Source organism: Aphelocoma coerulescens, chromosome 13 (assembly GCF_041296385.1).
Source record: "Aphelocoma coerulescens isolate FSJ_1873_10779 chromosome 13, UR_Acoe_1.0, whole genome shotgun sequence".
Taxonomy (NCBI): domain Eukaryota; kingdom Metazoa; phylum Chordata; class Aves; order Passeriformes; family Corvidae; genus Aphelocoma; species Aphelocoma coerulescens.
Window position 1 is genome coordinate 469,261 of NC_091027.1, and position 16,680 is coordinate 485,940.

The 16,680-nt window shown below is 45.8% G+C and overlaps 1 protein-coding gene across 4 annotated transcripts in view; it reads right to left on the reverse strand.

The window, feature by feature from the left end:
* TCERG1 (transcription elongation regulator 1) overlaps positions 1 to 16,232 on the reverse strand; it is a 30,648-nt gene extending 14,416 nt beyond the window's left edge. Inside the window, exons 1-10 of one of the 4 annotated variants that reach the window (XM_069029385.1) lie at positions 16,144 to 16,232; positions 15,039 to 15,264; positions 12,392 to 12,544; positions 12,003 to 12,240; positions 9,167 to 9,409; positions 5,477 to 5,539; positions 4,020 to 4,220; positions 2,612 to 2,727; positions 1,413 to 1,498; positions 278 to 438 (exon numbers count right to left, since the gene is read on the reverse strand). In XM_069029385.1, the coding sequence (XP_068885486.1) occupies positions 278 to 438; positions 1,413 to 1,498; positions 2,612 to 2,727; positions 4,020 to 4,220; positions 5,477 to 5,539; positions 9,167 to 9,409; positions 12,003 to 12,240; positions 12,392 to 12,544; positions 15,039 to 15,264; positions 16,144 to 16,214 (1,558 nt within the window). In that variant the 5' untranslated portion in view covers positions 16,215 to 16,232. Of the gene's footprint in view, positions 1 to 277; positions 439 to 1,412; positions 1,502 to 2,611; positions 2,728 to 4,019; positions 4,221 to 5,476; positions 5,540 to 9,166; positions 9,410 to 12,002; positions 12,241 to 12,391; positions 12,545 to 15,038; positions 15,265 to 16,143 lie in introns of all 4 variants that reach the window. The other 3 variants (XM_069029384.1, XM_069029386.1, XM_069029387.1) reach the window with 3 other exon arrangements.
* Between the last annotated feature and the right edge of the window lie 448 nt (positions 16,233 to 16,680).

The window sequence follows — 16,680 nt, forward strand, 5'->3', positions numbered from 1 at the left end:
TTCTTACAAAGCAAACACGATCCCTTTTTTTTAGTCAGTAAAAACTGTGGGGTTTTTCAGCCTGTTGGCATTTAGCAAAACAATTAACCTTGTTAGTATCTACTTTCTTCAATGGGCTATCTTTTCCCCAAAGGACTCTGCAATCTGCATTCCACATTTCTACACCTTTTCAGTATGTCCTTATATTCCTGTCACTTATTTAAATGTTACAAGCTTTGGAAAGCAAAGTGGTAAGTTATATTTAGGCTTCCTATGAAGGCAGTAAGATTGCTCTTACTAAGTTTTTTTCCTTCTTCCATTCCTTTTTTGTGAGGAGGTTCTTGAATAATTTTGTCCACATCAGCTCTTCCAATGAGGTCATCGGGTCGGTCCCACATGGACAGTCGGGTGGTGGGGTTGTAGAAGAACACACGCTCGTCACCAGTCCACACCACACACCTGGAGATGTGACAGGAAGGCTTGGATTACCTTCACTCCCTGTGGGCTCATTACTGTGTTCAAAGACTGAAGCATGAAGGCCACAGGCAGACCCAGGTTACACTGACTGCACAGCTGCCAGACATTCCCACTGCCCAACTGCGACCCTGAATTGCTGCTTTTCTCTGCTGCCAGATTTGAAAATACAGTAATTGAAATTTGAAATTGAAAATGAAATTTTAAAAATGCTTTTTTTCTCAGGAGCCGGAGGATGCTCAGTTCTTTTCTGAAAAAAAACACTTTAGACAGTGGAATTAGATTTTTGGATAAAACATGCCTCATCTCTTCAATGCCACAAAAAATACAAGAAAAAGCAACCTAACAATCTTGCCAGATTTTTTTATGCAATGGGATAAAAGAACCACAGAGACAATTTAGAGGCAGACAGTTTTAAGCATCAAACATTAATAAAAACCAATGATAGCTAAACTGCTAAAATGAAAACAATATCCCTTTCCCATCAGGACTTTTACCTTTGTCATGCAAACACACAGAGATGATTTACATATATTACACCAAGAGTCACCTTCCTCATGACATCCTATGGGCACCCAAGCAGTTTCTGGGCCAAGTTACAAACACCCAAAAACCTTGTTTTGGCCAGCAGCTGCAGCTATTTGTTCCCCAAGGCCCAGGGCAAGATTTTTTTTTTGCCAGTATTTCATTCCAGATCAGGTGGAACTGGTGGCAGAGGCTGGGATATGAAGTCCTGGTAAGGGACCCCCAGGACTGCAGGCACGGGTGGCAGAACAGCCAATGCACCCCACAGAGCGCCAGGAGAACAGGCACTGAGTGAGCAGCGCTGGCCAGAGGAACCTGGCACTGCTGGGGACAGCAGCACACAAAGAGCACACTCTTCACACACCATCCCTTGTTCTAACTCCCCTGGTGGTTCCAGCAACAGCCGTGTCAGTCCCACAGGAGCAGTTACCTACCACGGGGTGCCGGGAATAGGGGTGGTGGCAACTGGCTTGGCCTTCTGAGCTGCCTTCTCTTCCTCTGTCATTTCTTCCTCTTTTGGCTCCTCAAGGAAAAAACAAGTTTGAGGATCAGGCAATGACAGCTGGCTAATTATTTATTACACAGTAACCAACTTGTTTTACTGAAACCATGCTGACAAGCGACTCACAAAAACACCTCATCCATGCCTAGAACAGAAGCACTGGAATTGCAACAGCAGCTGCTACTCCAAAATCTCAATTCCAAAACCTCTAGGCATTAACTTTTGACTTCAGCAAAACCTTACTTAAATACCTTCCTAGATCTGCATGAATCCTGGAAATCCAGGAAGGCCCGGATACAGGTGCAAGGGTGTATTTTCTGACAAAGAAATTTTCATTTATTCTTATTTGATAATGAGACACAGTATGAAACAGTGAAAACCTGAAATAACCTCTGTAGCAGAAATCAGCAAACTGGAAACTACCTCAGAAGTAAACAGAGTGGAACGGCAGCACAACCCAGCCGCTGAATTTTGTAGTTTTGCCTATAAACTACATTGAAGTTCCCAGAAATCAGGATAAAAGCTTTAATTTTTATTGAAACACCCCTTAGCATCCTCAGAAACTATGCTGTTCAGCACAGCAAAATGTCTCCAAAAGGAAAAGTTACTTTTGTTTACTGAGAACACTAGAGCCCTTTCTAGTACATGTGTTCCTGACAGCCTCAGCTCAGCAGCTACAGCACAGGGGGAACGTGTGAGCTTTGTGCCCAACTGTTCAAAACAATGAAGCAATGAAATAGAGAAAAAACTATTAAATATTTCAAACATTCAGGAGAAGCTGCATTTTCTGAGAACCTTAAAATCAGTGAGAGAACACCACATCTGTGTAATGAGCTAACTTCTGTCCCGTGTTCTCACCCATGTAATGAGCTAACTTCTGTCCCATGTTCTTACTAACTTCTTAAATGACATATTCTGTATGTTTATTTTGAATGTTCTTTTTTTCTTATGTAAAAAAATCAACAAAAGAAAGAAAGATCTGAGTCCAAAAAGGGAGGCTTTCAAATCCCCTCAGGAATTTAAGAACTGGAATTACTAACCATGGCTCCTGCCAACCTGCCTGAGCTAAGATGCAGCCACAGCTGTGGGATGTGAGACTTCAGACTGGCTTTTGGGTTCAAGGTCTTTTACCTCCTTTATCAGTTCTTTCATAGGTTCTTCTTTTGCCTCTTCTTCTTCTGTCTCCATTGGTAAAGGCTCCTCTGAGGGCTCTTTAATAGGTTCTTTGACCTTCTCTTCCATTTTTTCTAAATAAAGAAGAGTCTTCTTGAGTATTATTAAGAAACCACGATAGAACCACAACAAATTTCTTTTTATCAGTATAATTTTCTAAATACAACACCAACCCAAACCTTCTTTTCAATATATTCTCACCACTTTCTGTCCCTCTTGGGCAGTGTCTGCTTATAAAGTCGTAGTTATCGCCTGTGCCAAGATCTACTTGGTACTGGAAAATGAAATATTGTGAGGCAGCTATTATACTAAAAGGTATATATATATATATACTAAAAGGTATATATACACCCTGACTAAAGGGTACCAACAGAAATGCTAAACCAATAATAATTATCAACAAAGTGCAACACTGAAGACCACTTTCACATTTTAAATGCTGGGGGGGAAAAAAAAAATCTGAGACAATGCAGAATTACCTGCGGATTTCTCTGCACTCATTTACAAAAAGTATAAAACACATAATCTTCTCTCAGCAAAATTGGTATTTGCTGTCTTAGATACTTTCATCTCAGTAAAAAGACCTATTATCTAACCTGAATTATTAGGAAGATGGGCATTAATTGAACCAACAGCGTAAGTGTCCTGCATATATCTAAACAAAGACTTCTTGTAACTAAAAATTCAGGAGACAATAAAAGGCACAACTGCTTGGATTTGTTTTCTCACAAGGCTTTATAAACTGAGTAAGAGCCACAGGACTTCTGCCCCTTCCTCCTTATTTATGACACAAGAGCAATTTCCCTCTCACATAACACCACCCATGGATCTAATGTGCATTTACATGAACACGAGTCACAGAATACGACCCAAACACAACGTAGGGACGTGGACAGAGGGAGGTGACATTATTTTACTTCATACTCCAAATCTCTTTATACATTTAGTTTTTCAGGATCTGAAATTCAGCACAATGATCTTCATTTTTTCCTGGTCTACAGGCCTTAGAATGACTGACTTTTCCCCTGAATTCCCCTCACTTTCTGTCTGCAACTGGAACTTTCTCCAGCACATGTGCAGGTGAGGTACTCACTTTCTACTGGCACAGGAACATGCATTTACCCTAGGTACAGGATTTGGAAGCAACTCTAGGACCAAACACTCTTACAGTACAGTGGGAAACAAGCTGCAACTTTCAGACTGAACATCAACTCATGTGTTTCCTTATAATCAGAGCTTCAAAATATTCTTCAGGGAGATCAGGGACTAGAAACACTCTCACTCGCATTTTCAAACACGACCACTGATGATGGTTCTGAGCCATGTCCCCAGTATAGAGCTGTAGTAAAAAAAAAAACCCAAGTACCTTTTTCCTTCAGTTCTTGGGGTTTTTCCCATGTGGACTCAAGAGTCCTGTTGTTGTAGTAGTAAGTCTTTCCATCTGCTGTTTTGTACTCTGTCCACTCGGAGACCGCGGCGGCTCCGGCCAGCGAGGCAGGGGAGGCGGCGATGGCCACCTGTGGGTGGATCATGGGCACGATGGGGGGGGCCATGCCCGGCAGGACTCCTGGGCAAAGGGAAAGAAAGGAAAAAGGGAAGAAAACAGTAAGTGACAATGCAGTGCCCTAAGGACCAACACCTAGCACGTTACTGACTTAACTTAAAAATATTCAACCCATAGAAATAAAAGAAGGATTGTTTTCAAAGTTAAATTGGAAAGCAAGGTATTGTTACCAAATTTCCTTCCTGTGTTCTGCAATCAGTAATGCCCATTCCCAGGCAAACTGGATTTTAATTAATTTAATTTTAATTAATGTGTAATTCTGCAAAGCACAAAGCTTGTTAGCTTTTAGACACTCCACTATTTTAAAATTAGGTTCTCTATTTATTAAAAAAGTCTTTATCAGGTGTCTGTAGCAAATAATTGGGTTTTTTTAAGTCTACTGCACTGCTTAATTATGCTGTCATTGTACAAGATATTCCTATTGCTCTTAAAAAAGGCAAGAGTGGATTGAATCTGAGCCGTAGAATGTAGAACAGAACTCTGATAAATCTTAAATACTGGCATTAATTCAGAGCCTTGGACAAAACCTGATGAGAATGAAACAGTTTCAGATTTTTGGGTTTGTTTGTACTGCAAACTGATTGAAAAAAAACCATTTTGTTGAAATCCTAAAACAAAATGGCAATAAATATCCAAAGATAAGAAAGCCAGAATGCTGCAGTATCCTACTATCTCTCCACTCATCCCAACAAACTGAGTATAATGAACAGATCTGGAATGACAAGTTCTAGAACAACCAATTGGATAGAATTGGAACTACAATATCATAAATTTGAGCCTTTAATATTGAAAAAGTCTCATTTTAAATAATGGAAATCACACATTACACATTGCCATAACGTGTTCTCAGCAAGTGACTGTTCTTAAATCCACAACTGAAATATGAAAGTTCACACTCAGACGCACAGACACGCACACAACATGCGAGCACAGCCAGCCACTGCACATGTGGAGCAGGAAAACAAAAATCCACACAAGAAACTAGGAACTAAGTATGGGCATGAGAGTCACAGTTATTACAGAACTCAATGGTTACAGAAAACTGTACGAGAGTTTGGGTACAGAATAAGCTGACACTAACAGTTATTTGGGAAAGTTATCTCCTGACCAAATATGGTATTTGCATTTATACTGGTTTTGAAAATAAAGTATATGTAATCATTCAAGTGGGGAAGCAAATAAAGAAATAAAAGAAACAACCACATTCACTACCATGCCAACTTACAGACAAAACGAACTAGGATGGGTTTGGAAATTACCGGTCTTGGTGGTAGCGACTGTCTTTACATACGGGCAGCTGACTATTTGCATCATTGCTACACCTGCAAAACGGATAGGAAGCATGTTGGAAAGCTGCCATGGGATGTCAGCTACCACGGGGTGCTATGGACTTCCTGCCACAATTTGGAATGCCATTTGCAGCTGGCAGAGAAGAAGTCTCCCAGCAAGAAAATATGAATTACTTTTGCTCCAACATTTTATGCCAGATCAAATATAAAACTAATTTTAAGCTGCAGCAACAGTCTCTAACTATGTTAAACCAGCTGTTTAGCAAGTTACTGGGATGTCATTAAAAAGAAAAAACATATTTCAGTGAAGACTCAGGGGTTTAAGTTCATCCAAGGGGGAATGCAGCTCCCCTTGTAGGGCAGCACCACAGGAAAATATCCCACTACTGGGGCTGCTTCCACAGGCAGCCTCTGCTGGGAAAGACCCATGGGGAGCAGCAGCACAATGAAACTCATTGGCTTTGCGGTTCTCAGTCTGCTGCTGCAGTTAAAGAGCAGAGTAAGGGTGGAAGGACAGGTCTGAACTAGTCAGAACAACAAAGCAAGGCAGGCTGGACAGCCAAATGCAACTCAGAGGGAAAGCTGAGGGTATGAGGGTCATTACAGAAAGGCTGGAGGTGAAAGAAAGGGGGTAAAAGAAATCAAAGCAATGAAGCTGCAGACAGAGGTACACAAAGCTGCACTAGGTCAGGGGCATTTTCTTTATTTTTCATTATCGAGAATGGCATGAGCTGAAAATGCTTTAAAAGCCAAAACTCGCCCTCAAAAAGGTGGCAGCATGCACTGGTCTGCTCTCCAGCTCAGTAAGAAATAATACAAAAAGGCACAAAAAGGCAAGCAGCTCATCCTCTTTGACAGATCAAAATCAGTGGGACATCAGACAAGGCTGAGGGGAGTGCATTTCCAAAACCTCCATTTTGGGTGTGGAAGGCAACTGTAGAAGTGCTCTCTGGCTCGTCCAGTCTGGGTGCTCAGAAACTGAAACACTTCCCTTCAAAAGTTCAAATTCATCATGTGAGGTGGGAAATGCTCCAGTGGAAAGTGAAATTAAACCCCTGTTTAAAACCAAAGTAGTTTCTGGGTTTGGTCATTAGAGATCTAGTATGGAAAGCAAACATAAATACTGCCAATTTATTTGAAAATAAATTTGTGGGAAGACAAAATTGTAATGTTTTCTAAAAATAATTTCAATGAGAGAATTGCAACTAGTTTTATTTTTAAAAGTATTGAATTGAGACATAAAAACATTGATTCAAACAGCATTGATTGAAGTGTTTGTCTAAACTAGAAGGGTGGTCATGTTATGTACTTGACAACAGACCTGAAAATTCGTTTTGTTAAGGAAGTTACAGCATGTCTCCAGCACGAGTCGGCATAAATAACACTATCTGTGGGATCGCTGGAGTCAGGGATGCTGCAGCGCAGATTAGACTGAGCAAATACCCAAGCTGTTTCCGCTGCCAAGGTCATTCCCAAACGTAAAACTGACTTAAAACATAGGAATTGAGAGAAAGCAGACTTACTTTTTAAGATCTGAGATTACGAGATATCACTAACGAACTCTTCCATTGCTCCATCTTACTACAGTTTAACAGAAAGATTAACTTTGAAATCACTTGATAGTGGTATTGTTCAGCTCTGTCCCTGTAACTTCAAATCCTCTGGCTGATATTGTACCTGGTGCTGAAAGCCCCAAACATCTACAGTCTAACCTTTGTGAGACCTTCTGACTTCACTTGATACTGTCTTGGAAGTAATTTGACTTCTCTTCTGTTTCTTGTTACTGTAAAATATTTTACAGTTTTCCTTTTCTTTTACAGTGTTTAGAAACCATCACAACCAACTCAGAATTAGCTGAAAGAAGCTGACAGATTTCATTCTGTAACTAAGCAAACTGACAAATGAGATCCACTAGTGGAAGCAGCACTTTGCTGCCAGGTGTCCTTCCTACACACTATGGGCTCCACCTGCAGCCCAGCTCACAGGGAGAACTGGTCAGAGCCAACACTTCTTACCAGGGAAATTCTGAAAAAAATCATTTTCAAAAATGAGTTTCAGGAGATTGATGTTCCCACTCTGTCTTTGCTCCTGTACTGTACTACTCCCAAAACTTTTTGATTGAGAGCTCACAATAAAGCCCAACCTGGGCATACACCCAGAATCTCCATTTCCACTGGCACTCTTCTTCACTGTTCTGACCATCCCTATTTTACCCAACAGGTCACACTTGGGCAGATTATATCCCTCACAGTGTGTAATGACCCTTCATTCCACACTGATCCCTTGCTGGCAAGGTTAGAAATGGCAGCTGAGAGCACTCAGCCAATCACCTTTAAGGCTTAACCGTTTTTATTATTCTTCCAAACCTCACCAATAAACAGACTTCTTTCTCCTACCCTTTATTCATTTGTTGTTCAGCCTGGAATATCACGTTCAGAATAGTATTTGTTTCTTGGTTTAAAACAACGGGTATGACACTGCGATTTCCTTTTCTGTCCAATACAGATTAAAGTAGCTTTGCCCAGTTATTTTAAAATACTATTCTAAAAGCAGAGGCAGCTAAAAGCTGGTTCTCTCTTCTAGTCAGCACTTTAACTGCTTTCAGGCTTTTTTTTCTTATCAAATGACTGTTCTGAAGGGTTACTTTTCATCCATCCAATTCAATGCAAGGTAAAGGCCTCCCTCCACATCCCCTGGGTGGCTGCATTAGGAGGACAGCAGGTAAGTCATCCCACTCAGCTTGTACAAAGAGTCAGAAACATGAGGATGCTGCTCAGAGCTGCTTCTTAGTCTTTTTAAATCTAAAACTAACTTGGATCCAATGCAACTGCAGTCTCCAACCTCCCTCTGCAACACAAAATCAACAGTTCTTGGTGCATGTTTAGGGCCACTGCACACTGAAACACATCAATTTTGTACCAGAACAGGAACTCAACAGCATCCATGCAAATGAAATGTGGTGTATAAGTGCTAAGTGTCATTAGTGATCTCCTGGAAGGCCCTCTGCAACAGACAGCAAGTGAGTCCAACATTTTGCCAGCCTAAAATTACTTCCTTAGGTATTTAAGTATTTCATAAACATTTACGAAACTGTGATATATCCAGAAGCAGTGTGCTGCCATCTAAGATTCCTTCTCTATGTTCTTTAAACCTAAAGCCTGTGAATAACAACACCCTGGCACCCTAAATGCCTCATTATGGTCCTCAGGTCACACCTCATCACTCAGCATCCTGCCCAGTGGCTGCAGCCTAAGAGAACTGGGAACACCTGACATCACTGGGGTCATGATTTCCATGGTAATTCTTCCTGCTCATCCATGTCCTAGTGAGTATTTATGCACAAGACTTAAGGTCTAAATCAAGTAAGTAGAAAAAAATTAAAGCAATATTGCAATTAGTAAAATATAGTGCTCAATATTCTCGTTTAAACATTACATGTTTAAATGCAGCTGTTTTCTGCCAAGTATAGCAAAGAACTAGAAACCAAAAAAACATATGTTCTTTGTTAATATTAAAAAGTCTGTCTGCTAACCCTGAATTCTTTCAGATATATTCTGAGGAGAGGATCCAGGAAAGTTCTGTACACAGTGGACACATGAGTGCAAACAACTGACAACATGGACATGTAGCAGACAAGACAATTACAGTTTGCCAATTTACCTGGAAGTGGAATAGGCATGCCAGGAAGGGGGACACGAAATGGAGGTACCATTACTGGTGGAAAAGCAGGAATTGCTGCAGTTGGTTGAGGTACTGCATGAGGAACTGCAGGAGGCAATGTCTGTGGGACTGGCTGGGGTACAGTCTGCACAGGTGTAGCAGAAGGAGCAGAGGTTGAAACACTGACTGATGGTGTGGCAACTGAAACACCCGAACTCGGGGTCTGGTCTTGTGTGGTAGGTGCTGATAAAAAAACACAAAGAACACCTTGTATCTTAGACACTGCAATATACTGCTGCAAACATACTGGCGCTCTGTTTCCCGGTACATAAGCAGGTACGCTCGGATATAACCAGCAGGAGGACACTCCTGGACAAAAAATACTTTGCCTTCTCTGGAACATTAAATATTCACAAAGGAAGTCAATTTCCAATTTCAATTTGTCCCATTCTTTACACCTAACATGTCTCTACAGCAGTAGCAGGGGTGTATCAAAGGACAACCACAGCCTGAAACGAGGTTCTATTCTGTTCAGAGAAACAGAAATGGAACATTACAGCAAGTTTCCAATGGCAACAGGCTGTCCTTGTGTTACATGAACACAGATTCTGCTTTTAACAGCAACTGCAGCAGCACGTGCATGACAGCAGTCTGCCTTAAACTATGCTGGGCTGTGCCCTCAGAACAGGAAATGTCAATAAAAATGCGTAAATAAGCAAGGAAATTACTTTTCTTCAAGAGCTGCAAGAACTTTCTTGGTTTTCAGTGCCTCCCAGCAGGAAAACACACAACTGGCACTCAGTTCTATAATCCTTGCAGCATGACTGGTTTCAATTTCAAATTGTTTTAATTGGGAGCAAACAGTCTCACAGCACAGGCCAACAGGAACTAGAGACAAGTCTGCTTAAACTTGTAAGCTCACTCTGTAAGATTTGGTGCAGAGGAGGAGAAGAAGGGGAAAAGAAAAAAAAATAAAGAAATCACACCAACTTACAGCCATATTCCAATGCACACACCGTGCATTTTCTATTACTACCAGAAACATTCCACACAACATACCAGTATTAGCATATTTAAACAAAGATTTTTGATCTTTTGTTAAGCGTTTCAGAAAGGGTAAAAGTTCTTAGCAGTGCCTAACATTTAGGGAAACAGAGCAGACAGTCAGTATGTGATTTGTAAGACCTAAGTAAAATCAGTACAAGGCAAGAATGAAGCTCAGCCAGAAGTCACAGGGTTTTTTTACAGGCCAAGTCTAAGAGTTATAAAATTATTTTAAATTATAAAATTTCATCACCTAGGCACAGACACCAACAGTAACAGTTCTTGAAAGCAAAGACAAAGTTCAGCAGATAGAACAGGTAGAAGTGGAACAGATTGTCAGCATTCAATATTAGGAAATTTAACTTCAGAGAAGGTGCATAAAGTGCTGCTCCCAAAGCATGACTAGCTCTCCCAAGCCTGACATTGGGTCAAGAGCTAACATTTACCTCCCAACTGACTTGTTACTCGGCACAACAGTTAGAGCAGACCACAGTTCAACACAGCTAATTAACATCATACCGAGTTACCTTTCAAATTAAACAAAAGCCCTAAAATGCTTTGAGCAATACAAGTTCTTTGCTGCTCTAATGATGTGTCCTCCCTCCAGTCTTAATGAAAGCAGAATTGGAGTGTTACATAAATTTGACTCTCTTTAACACACAGATTCTGAAGTTTGGGTTAAATGGTGAGTTAAGCTTGACTTGTCTCACCTGTTACAGGAAAAAGATTAATTCCAAAGGATGCAACTCCTACCCCACAGCGGGAGTTGGAAGAGTTCACCTCCTGCACACTCTCTGGCCTGGCTCAGTGCACATGTCTGAGCCAGTGCAGCTACAATGCCCAATGCCCCAGTGCTGGATTCCTGCTCAGCACCAATGCTGTGTTGTCAGTCTGTGGCCCTGCACACAAGACAGGACGCTCTCTGAGCTGCTCCTTCCCCTGCACACCCGGCTTTGGGCACGGGGAGTGACCTCACTCACTGTTTGCTGCTGCCACACTCATGTGCAAAGAGACCCACAGCACCTAACACACATCTCTATCAAGATGCACCTGAGGCACCTGGGCCAGCACACACGTGCCAAAGTGCAGTGCAAACCACGCTGCCATGTGCACAGCCATGCATTTATGTGCATGCTGCATAAATTCAGTCCCCTTTCCTCAGTTGGAAAACCCCTACAAGCAAAGGCTCAGTCCATGGAAGCAGCAGTAATCTCCAGACTATCATTCAAAGGTCATAAATGAACAAAAATGGCTCCTAGGACTTTCCTTTTCCTCTTTGTGGAACTCCAGAAAATAGGGACTGAGAAGGCTTAGGCAGAAGAATAATGCTAATAAAAGTAATACAACAAAGCAGCTCATTCTGTAATCAACCAATGCTCACAGACCAGCAGCTCTGAGAGCCGACCTTCTACAGAAACATGCCACGGAGAAAATGAGGAAATTGCTACAACTAAACTCCTACCTCACATCAACGTTTCTTGTGAAACGCTTTTAAAAACAATTTAGCTCTTTCTGTAGTCAAAAGGAAATAGATGTGTAATAGCTCTGAGATGATGTGATAACAGCAGAAGAAAAATATACAAAGACCTGAAGAATTCTTTGAGATTGGTGGGGAAAAAAGTTTGCATGCAAGGTTCTTCTGGACTAAACACTGGACTTTAAATTCACACTCCACCTCATGCTGAAACAACTTCCTCCTGGATACCAAGGCTTTGCTGCAGCAATTCCCCATGCAGTATCCCCACCACCTGCTCCCAACACCGCGAGGCCTAAGACACCCCCAGGTACTCACTGGAGTTGGTCTGGGACACTGAGGTGGCCGTGGTGGTGGTGGAGGTGGTGGAGGACTGCGTGCTAGAGGAGGTGGATGGAGATGCTGCAGATGCAGGGCTGCTGGTGGTGGGGGTGGAGGCCCCCACAGCCTGGGCCTGGGCTGCCAGCATCGGTGTCAGCTCCGACTGCTGGATGACCTTGACCCCGTCTGGCTTCGTCCACGCTGACTCCCGTGTCCGTGCGTTGTAGAAATAGACCTGCGGCAGGAGAGTGGCCCCGTCACACCACAGCTCACCGTAGGAGGAGCGGCCCAGTTCCTCCAGCGGAATTCCAACCCAGTGACTGACTATGTGACCAGGGCTCACGCAGGACCACCCATGGCTCCGCTGTTCCCGGCACCCATCTCACCTTCCCGTCTGGAGTTTTGTTCTCTACCCAGATCTCCTCAGCTGGGGGCATTGCTGGTGTTCCCGGCGCAGAGACCGGCGGCATTCCTGGAGGGAACATCATACCAGGAGGTGGTGGCATGCTACCCATGGGAGGAGGCATAAATGGTGGTCTCTAAAGGCATATAATAATAACAATAATGATGATAATGATAACAACAATATAATTTCAAACAGTTTTCCTTTCTTAGAGAACCAACAGACAGTACACCAGCAGTAAGGACAAGCTGTGCTGGGCTTGGAAGCTTCTCTAACAATCCAATGCTCCCAGCTCAGGGAATGTGCTTCCTGCCAACCCCCCACCTATGGCAGAACAGCTGAAGCCATCACTTCACTTCTGAGATACAAACATCAAGGCACCTGAAAATGGTGGCATGAACAGAAATGTGGTCAAAGAAAAGTCCTCCCCTGAAAAGGAGAAAATACCTCAATGCAAGGAAGAGAAAGAATGGAAGAGCTGTTCCTGAACAGCTGCTGCTCAGACATCCCCACCTGTGAACCAAATACCCCAGAAACCCAATGATCCTCCCAGGAAAGAAATGTTAAAAAAAAATTACATTACAAGTAAGCATCCAATTTGTCAGCACAGCTGAGCAGTGGGTTTTATTAAAATCCATTACACACTCCTAAATTTCCCACTAACTAAAATTCTAATTAGTGCCAATTAAAATAAAAATAAGATGAAATTGAAATTGCATGTTCATTATCGCATGATAAGAAATCCTGACCTGTCCTGCACACACAGTTACTTGAAAGCCTGAACACCTGTTTCTAACTCAAAGTACATTTAATTCTTTCATTTTTCTTGTTTACTTGGACTGTCTGAAATTCCCTATGCGCAACAAGTACAGTACAAGTACACTCCCTATAAAAGCAGTTGACAAAACTCACAAAGTTCTTTAGCTTACTCTGCAAACATCTACAACTGCCCTAATTATCCCCATCTCTCCAGCTCTAATTGAGCGACAGCCTCGAGTGCCGCGCTCACCCTGAGCCTGTGGCGAGACCGGGCTGGGACAGCGCAGGACACCCACGCCACAGGGAGGGGGTGGCTCGGGGACAAGCTGCACACATGGGCCCTGAGCTGCACCCCTGCACCCGCCACTGCAGCTGTACCCCCGGCAGCCGCCGGTGCTGCCACGTCCTTGGCTTCTGGCAGGAGCTTCCCCGAGATCCAACTTTCTTCTCTAAGAGTGGTATTTTAAACTGCTCTTTAAATCCATGTACCAAACTAGTAACAATTATTTGCATTAAGTACTATTAAAAAAGGAAGCCAAGAGTGCATGAACAGCATTCTATACAAACAAAAAAAGCCCTCAACTCAGCTGTAGCCTGCTTTCCCTCCCTTGCTCCTCCCCAACAGCTCTTGCACCTGCCACACCATGAGCTTCCTCTTTCTTGCTCTTACAACTTGTAGGAAGAAACCAGTGAGAAGAAGCTCACTTTCCACCTGCTACATCTGCTTTCCCCAATCCAGGAGTAAAATCACGTGGGCAGTGAGTGCCAGGTGTGCAGTCAGGGTCCTAGCACATCCTGAGCCCCGCTCTGAACACAGCTTCCCCCATTCTGACCACAGGCCCTTCACCATCACATCTGCCCTTGCACTGGGCACACGGCAAGGAGTGAAGCCCAGCCCTCAGTGTGGAGCAGAGCACAGTGCCAGCACGGCCTGAGACACCCAGCCATGGCTGGTGCTGGTGAAGAGCTGCAGAGCTCACGGCCTGGCACAACAAACCAGCCCTGTGTGACAGCTGGGAGCAGCAGCACGCTCTGGATGTAAATCAAACACAGAAATCAGGGAGACGCCCACAGCCAGGCCTGGGATCCAAAGTAAAGGTTGGTTCTTCAAACTATAATTACAACAGTGGATTTAATCCATTATTTACAGCACGTGGTACCATTCAGCTCCTCAGCCTGCCCACAGCCCACACTGCACTTACACTGCCCTGATGAGAATACATCCTACAAAGCAATTAAATAACAGCACAAGGCAGTTAAAACAATCCATTTCTCATTCACAAAGGTGTTGTCCCTTGCAAACTGTTCAGGCCTCTGAAAAGCAGAGAAAAGACCTTAAACCATCCATCAATTTAGCAGTGCCTCGAGGAGCTGAGCAGAAGCTGTATTTGCATACCACAGCTATGCAGTGGTATACAACACCACACCTGAGCCCTGTGTTCTCATCTTGCCCTGCTGTTTCCTTCACCCATTTCAATGTCCATTCTCATACTATCTTCACAGAATCAATTACATTGGAAGAGACCTCCCAGACCATCAAGTCCAACCTGTGCCAAATCCCCACCTTGTCACCCAGCACAGAGCACTGAGTGCCACGTCCAGTCGTTCCCTGGATGCCTCCAGCGATGGGGACTCCAGCACCACCCTAAGCCTCCTTTTGACGAGGCTGAGCCCCCCTAGATCCCTCAGCTGCTCTCATCAGACTTGTGCTCCAAACTCTTCAGCAGCTTTACTGCCCTTCTCTGGACATGCTCCAGCACCTCCATGTCCTTCCTGAATTGAGGGGCCCAGAACTGGTCACTTCCACGTGTGAAAGCAAACGAAAAATCCCTAAATCCCACTTAACCCAGGAGAATTCCCCCGTTCCTTACCTGTAGGTGTGGAGGCCCCATGGGCGGGGGGATCCCCCCCGGCGGCGGCATCGGGGGCATGCTGGGGTCAAAGGGGGGTCGGCCGAAGGGGGGCCGGGGGGGCGGAGGAGGGCCCCGCATCATCCCGAAGGGCGGGGGCGGCCGCAGGAGGGGCGGGGGGCCCCGCAGCACCGCGCTGGGGGGGGGCGCGGGGCCGCGGAACCGCAGCGCCTGCTGCTGAGCCATCCTGGGGAGACAGAGGGACACCGGGAACACGGGTCACTGTCATGTGCTGCTGTGATGTAGGAAAATCAGTTGTTACAAGGAACAGGGAAAAACCCAATAAACACCGACAGGGTGTACAAAACATGTCACGTTTGAGTGGGTAAACTCAAGTGTGCAACTGCTTCAAGAGGTTGTTGTATTTCACAGTTCAAGGTTGTTAGTTCTCAGCTGCGAATTTGTACTCATGAAAATGGATAACCAGAGCTGGGATGGGGTACGCAGACATTGGGAAATGCATCCTTCCTTATCCGCTAAAGCTCCCTGAACGTGACCTGGTGCCCTGACTCCTGCCTGCAGGTCCGTCCAGAGCCTCTCCAGCCGCTCATGCGCGGTTCGGTGGTGTCGGTTCGGCAGCACCAGAGACTGCCAGGAGCTCCTGCGTTCCTCGCAGGTGGGACCAGGGCCTGGCCCCGACCACCGCTATCCCCGCGCCGAGCCACCCGGCCTTCCGCACGGGGATGTCGGGAACGGGGAGACAGAAGAAAACTTCTCCTTCGGGACCAGCAAAAGCTCCTCTGCGGCTCTGGGGGAACAGTTTTACCCACCGCTGAGTGCAGTGCAACACAGTGGTCGCATGAGGACTCAGACTCGAAAAAATCGAAGGTTATGAGACGGTGAGCGGCAACAGATACGGTCTATCCGGACTCCGAGGGGACGCCACCCGGTCCCACGCCCGGGAGCGGCCCCGGCCCGGTGAGCGGGAACAGGGCCCATCCCACCGCACGAGGGGCCGGGAAATGGAGGCGGGAGAGCTCCCGCCGGCCCACCCGCCCCGGCCCCACCCGCCCCCGCCCCAGCTGGCTCGGCAGAGCAGCTCCAGCTCAGCTCCGGCCCGCCGTACCGGAGGTCGGTGCCGAAGCGCTCTCCCGCCGCCGCCTCCCCGTCGCCGCCGCCGCCGCCCCGCTCCGCCATGGCCGCCACCGCCGCGCGCACCCGCCCCGCCCCGCGCGGGCCCCGCCGCGCCCCATTGGCCGCCGCGCACGCCCATCAGCGCGAGCAGAGCCGAGCCCGCCCCGCCATTGGCTGCCGCTCCCGCCGGCTTTGAATGGGGGGAGCCGGGCGCGCCGCGATTGGCTGCGCGCGGGCGGCCCGCGCCGCTCGCGCCTGGGGTCACGTGAGGCGCGACCCGGAGAGAGAACTGGAAGTGACTTCACGCCGTAGAGGGAAGAGGAGGAGCAGCATCCAATCAGCGGTCGGAATCACGTGCGCCAATCACCGCCTGCAGCCGGTGGGGCGCGCCCCCCCGAAACCACATAGGGAATGTCGCGCCCCGTGACGTCACGGGAGCACGGAGCCAATGAACGATTCCGGAGTGGGGAGCCGGGCGGGCACTGGGGGGCGCCGCGGGGTGCGAGGGAGCCGCTCCGGGCGCCGGGGA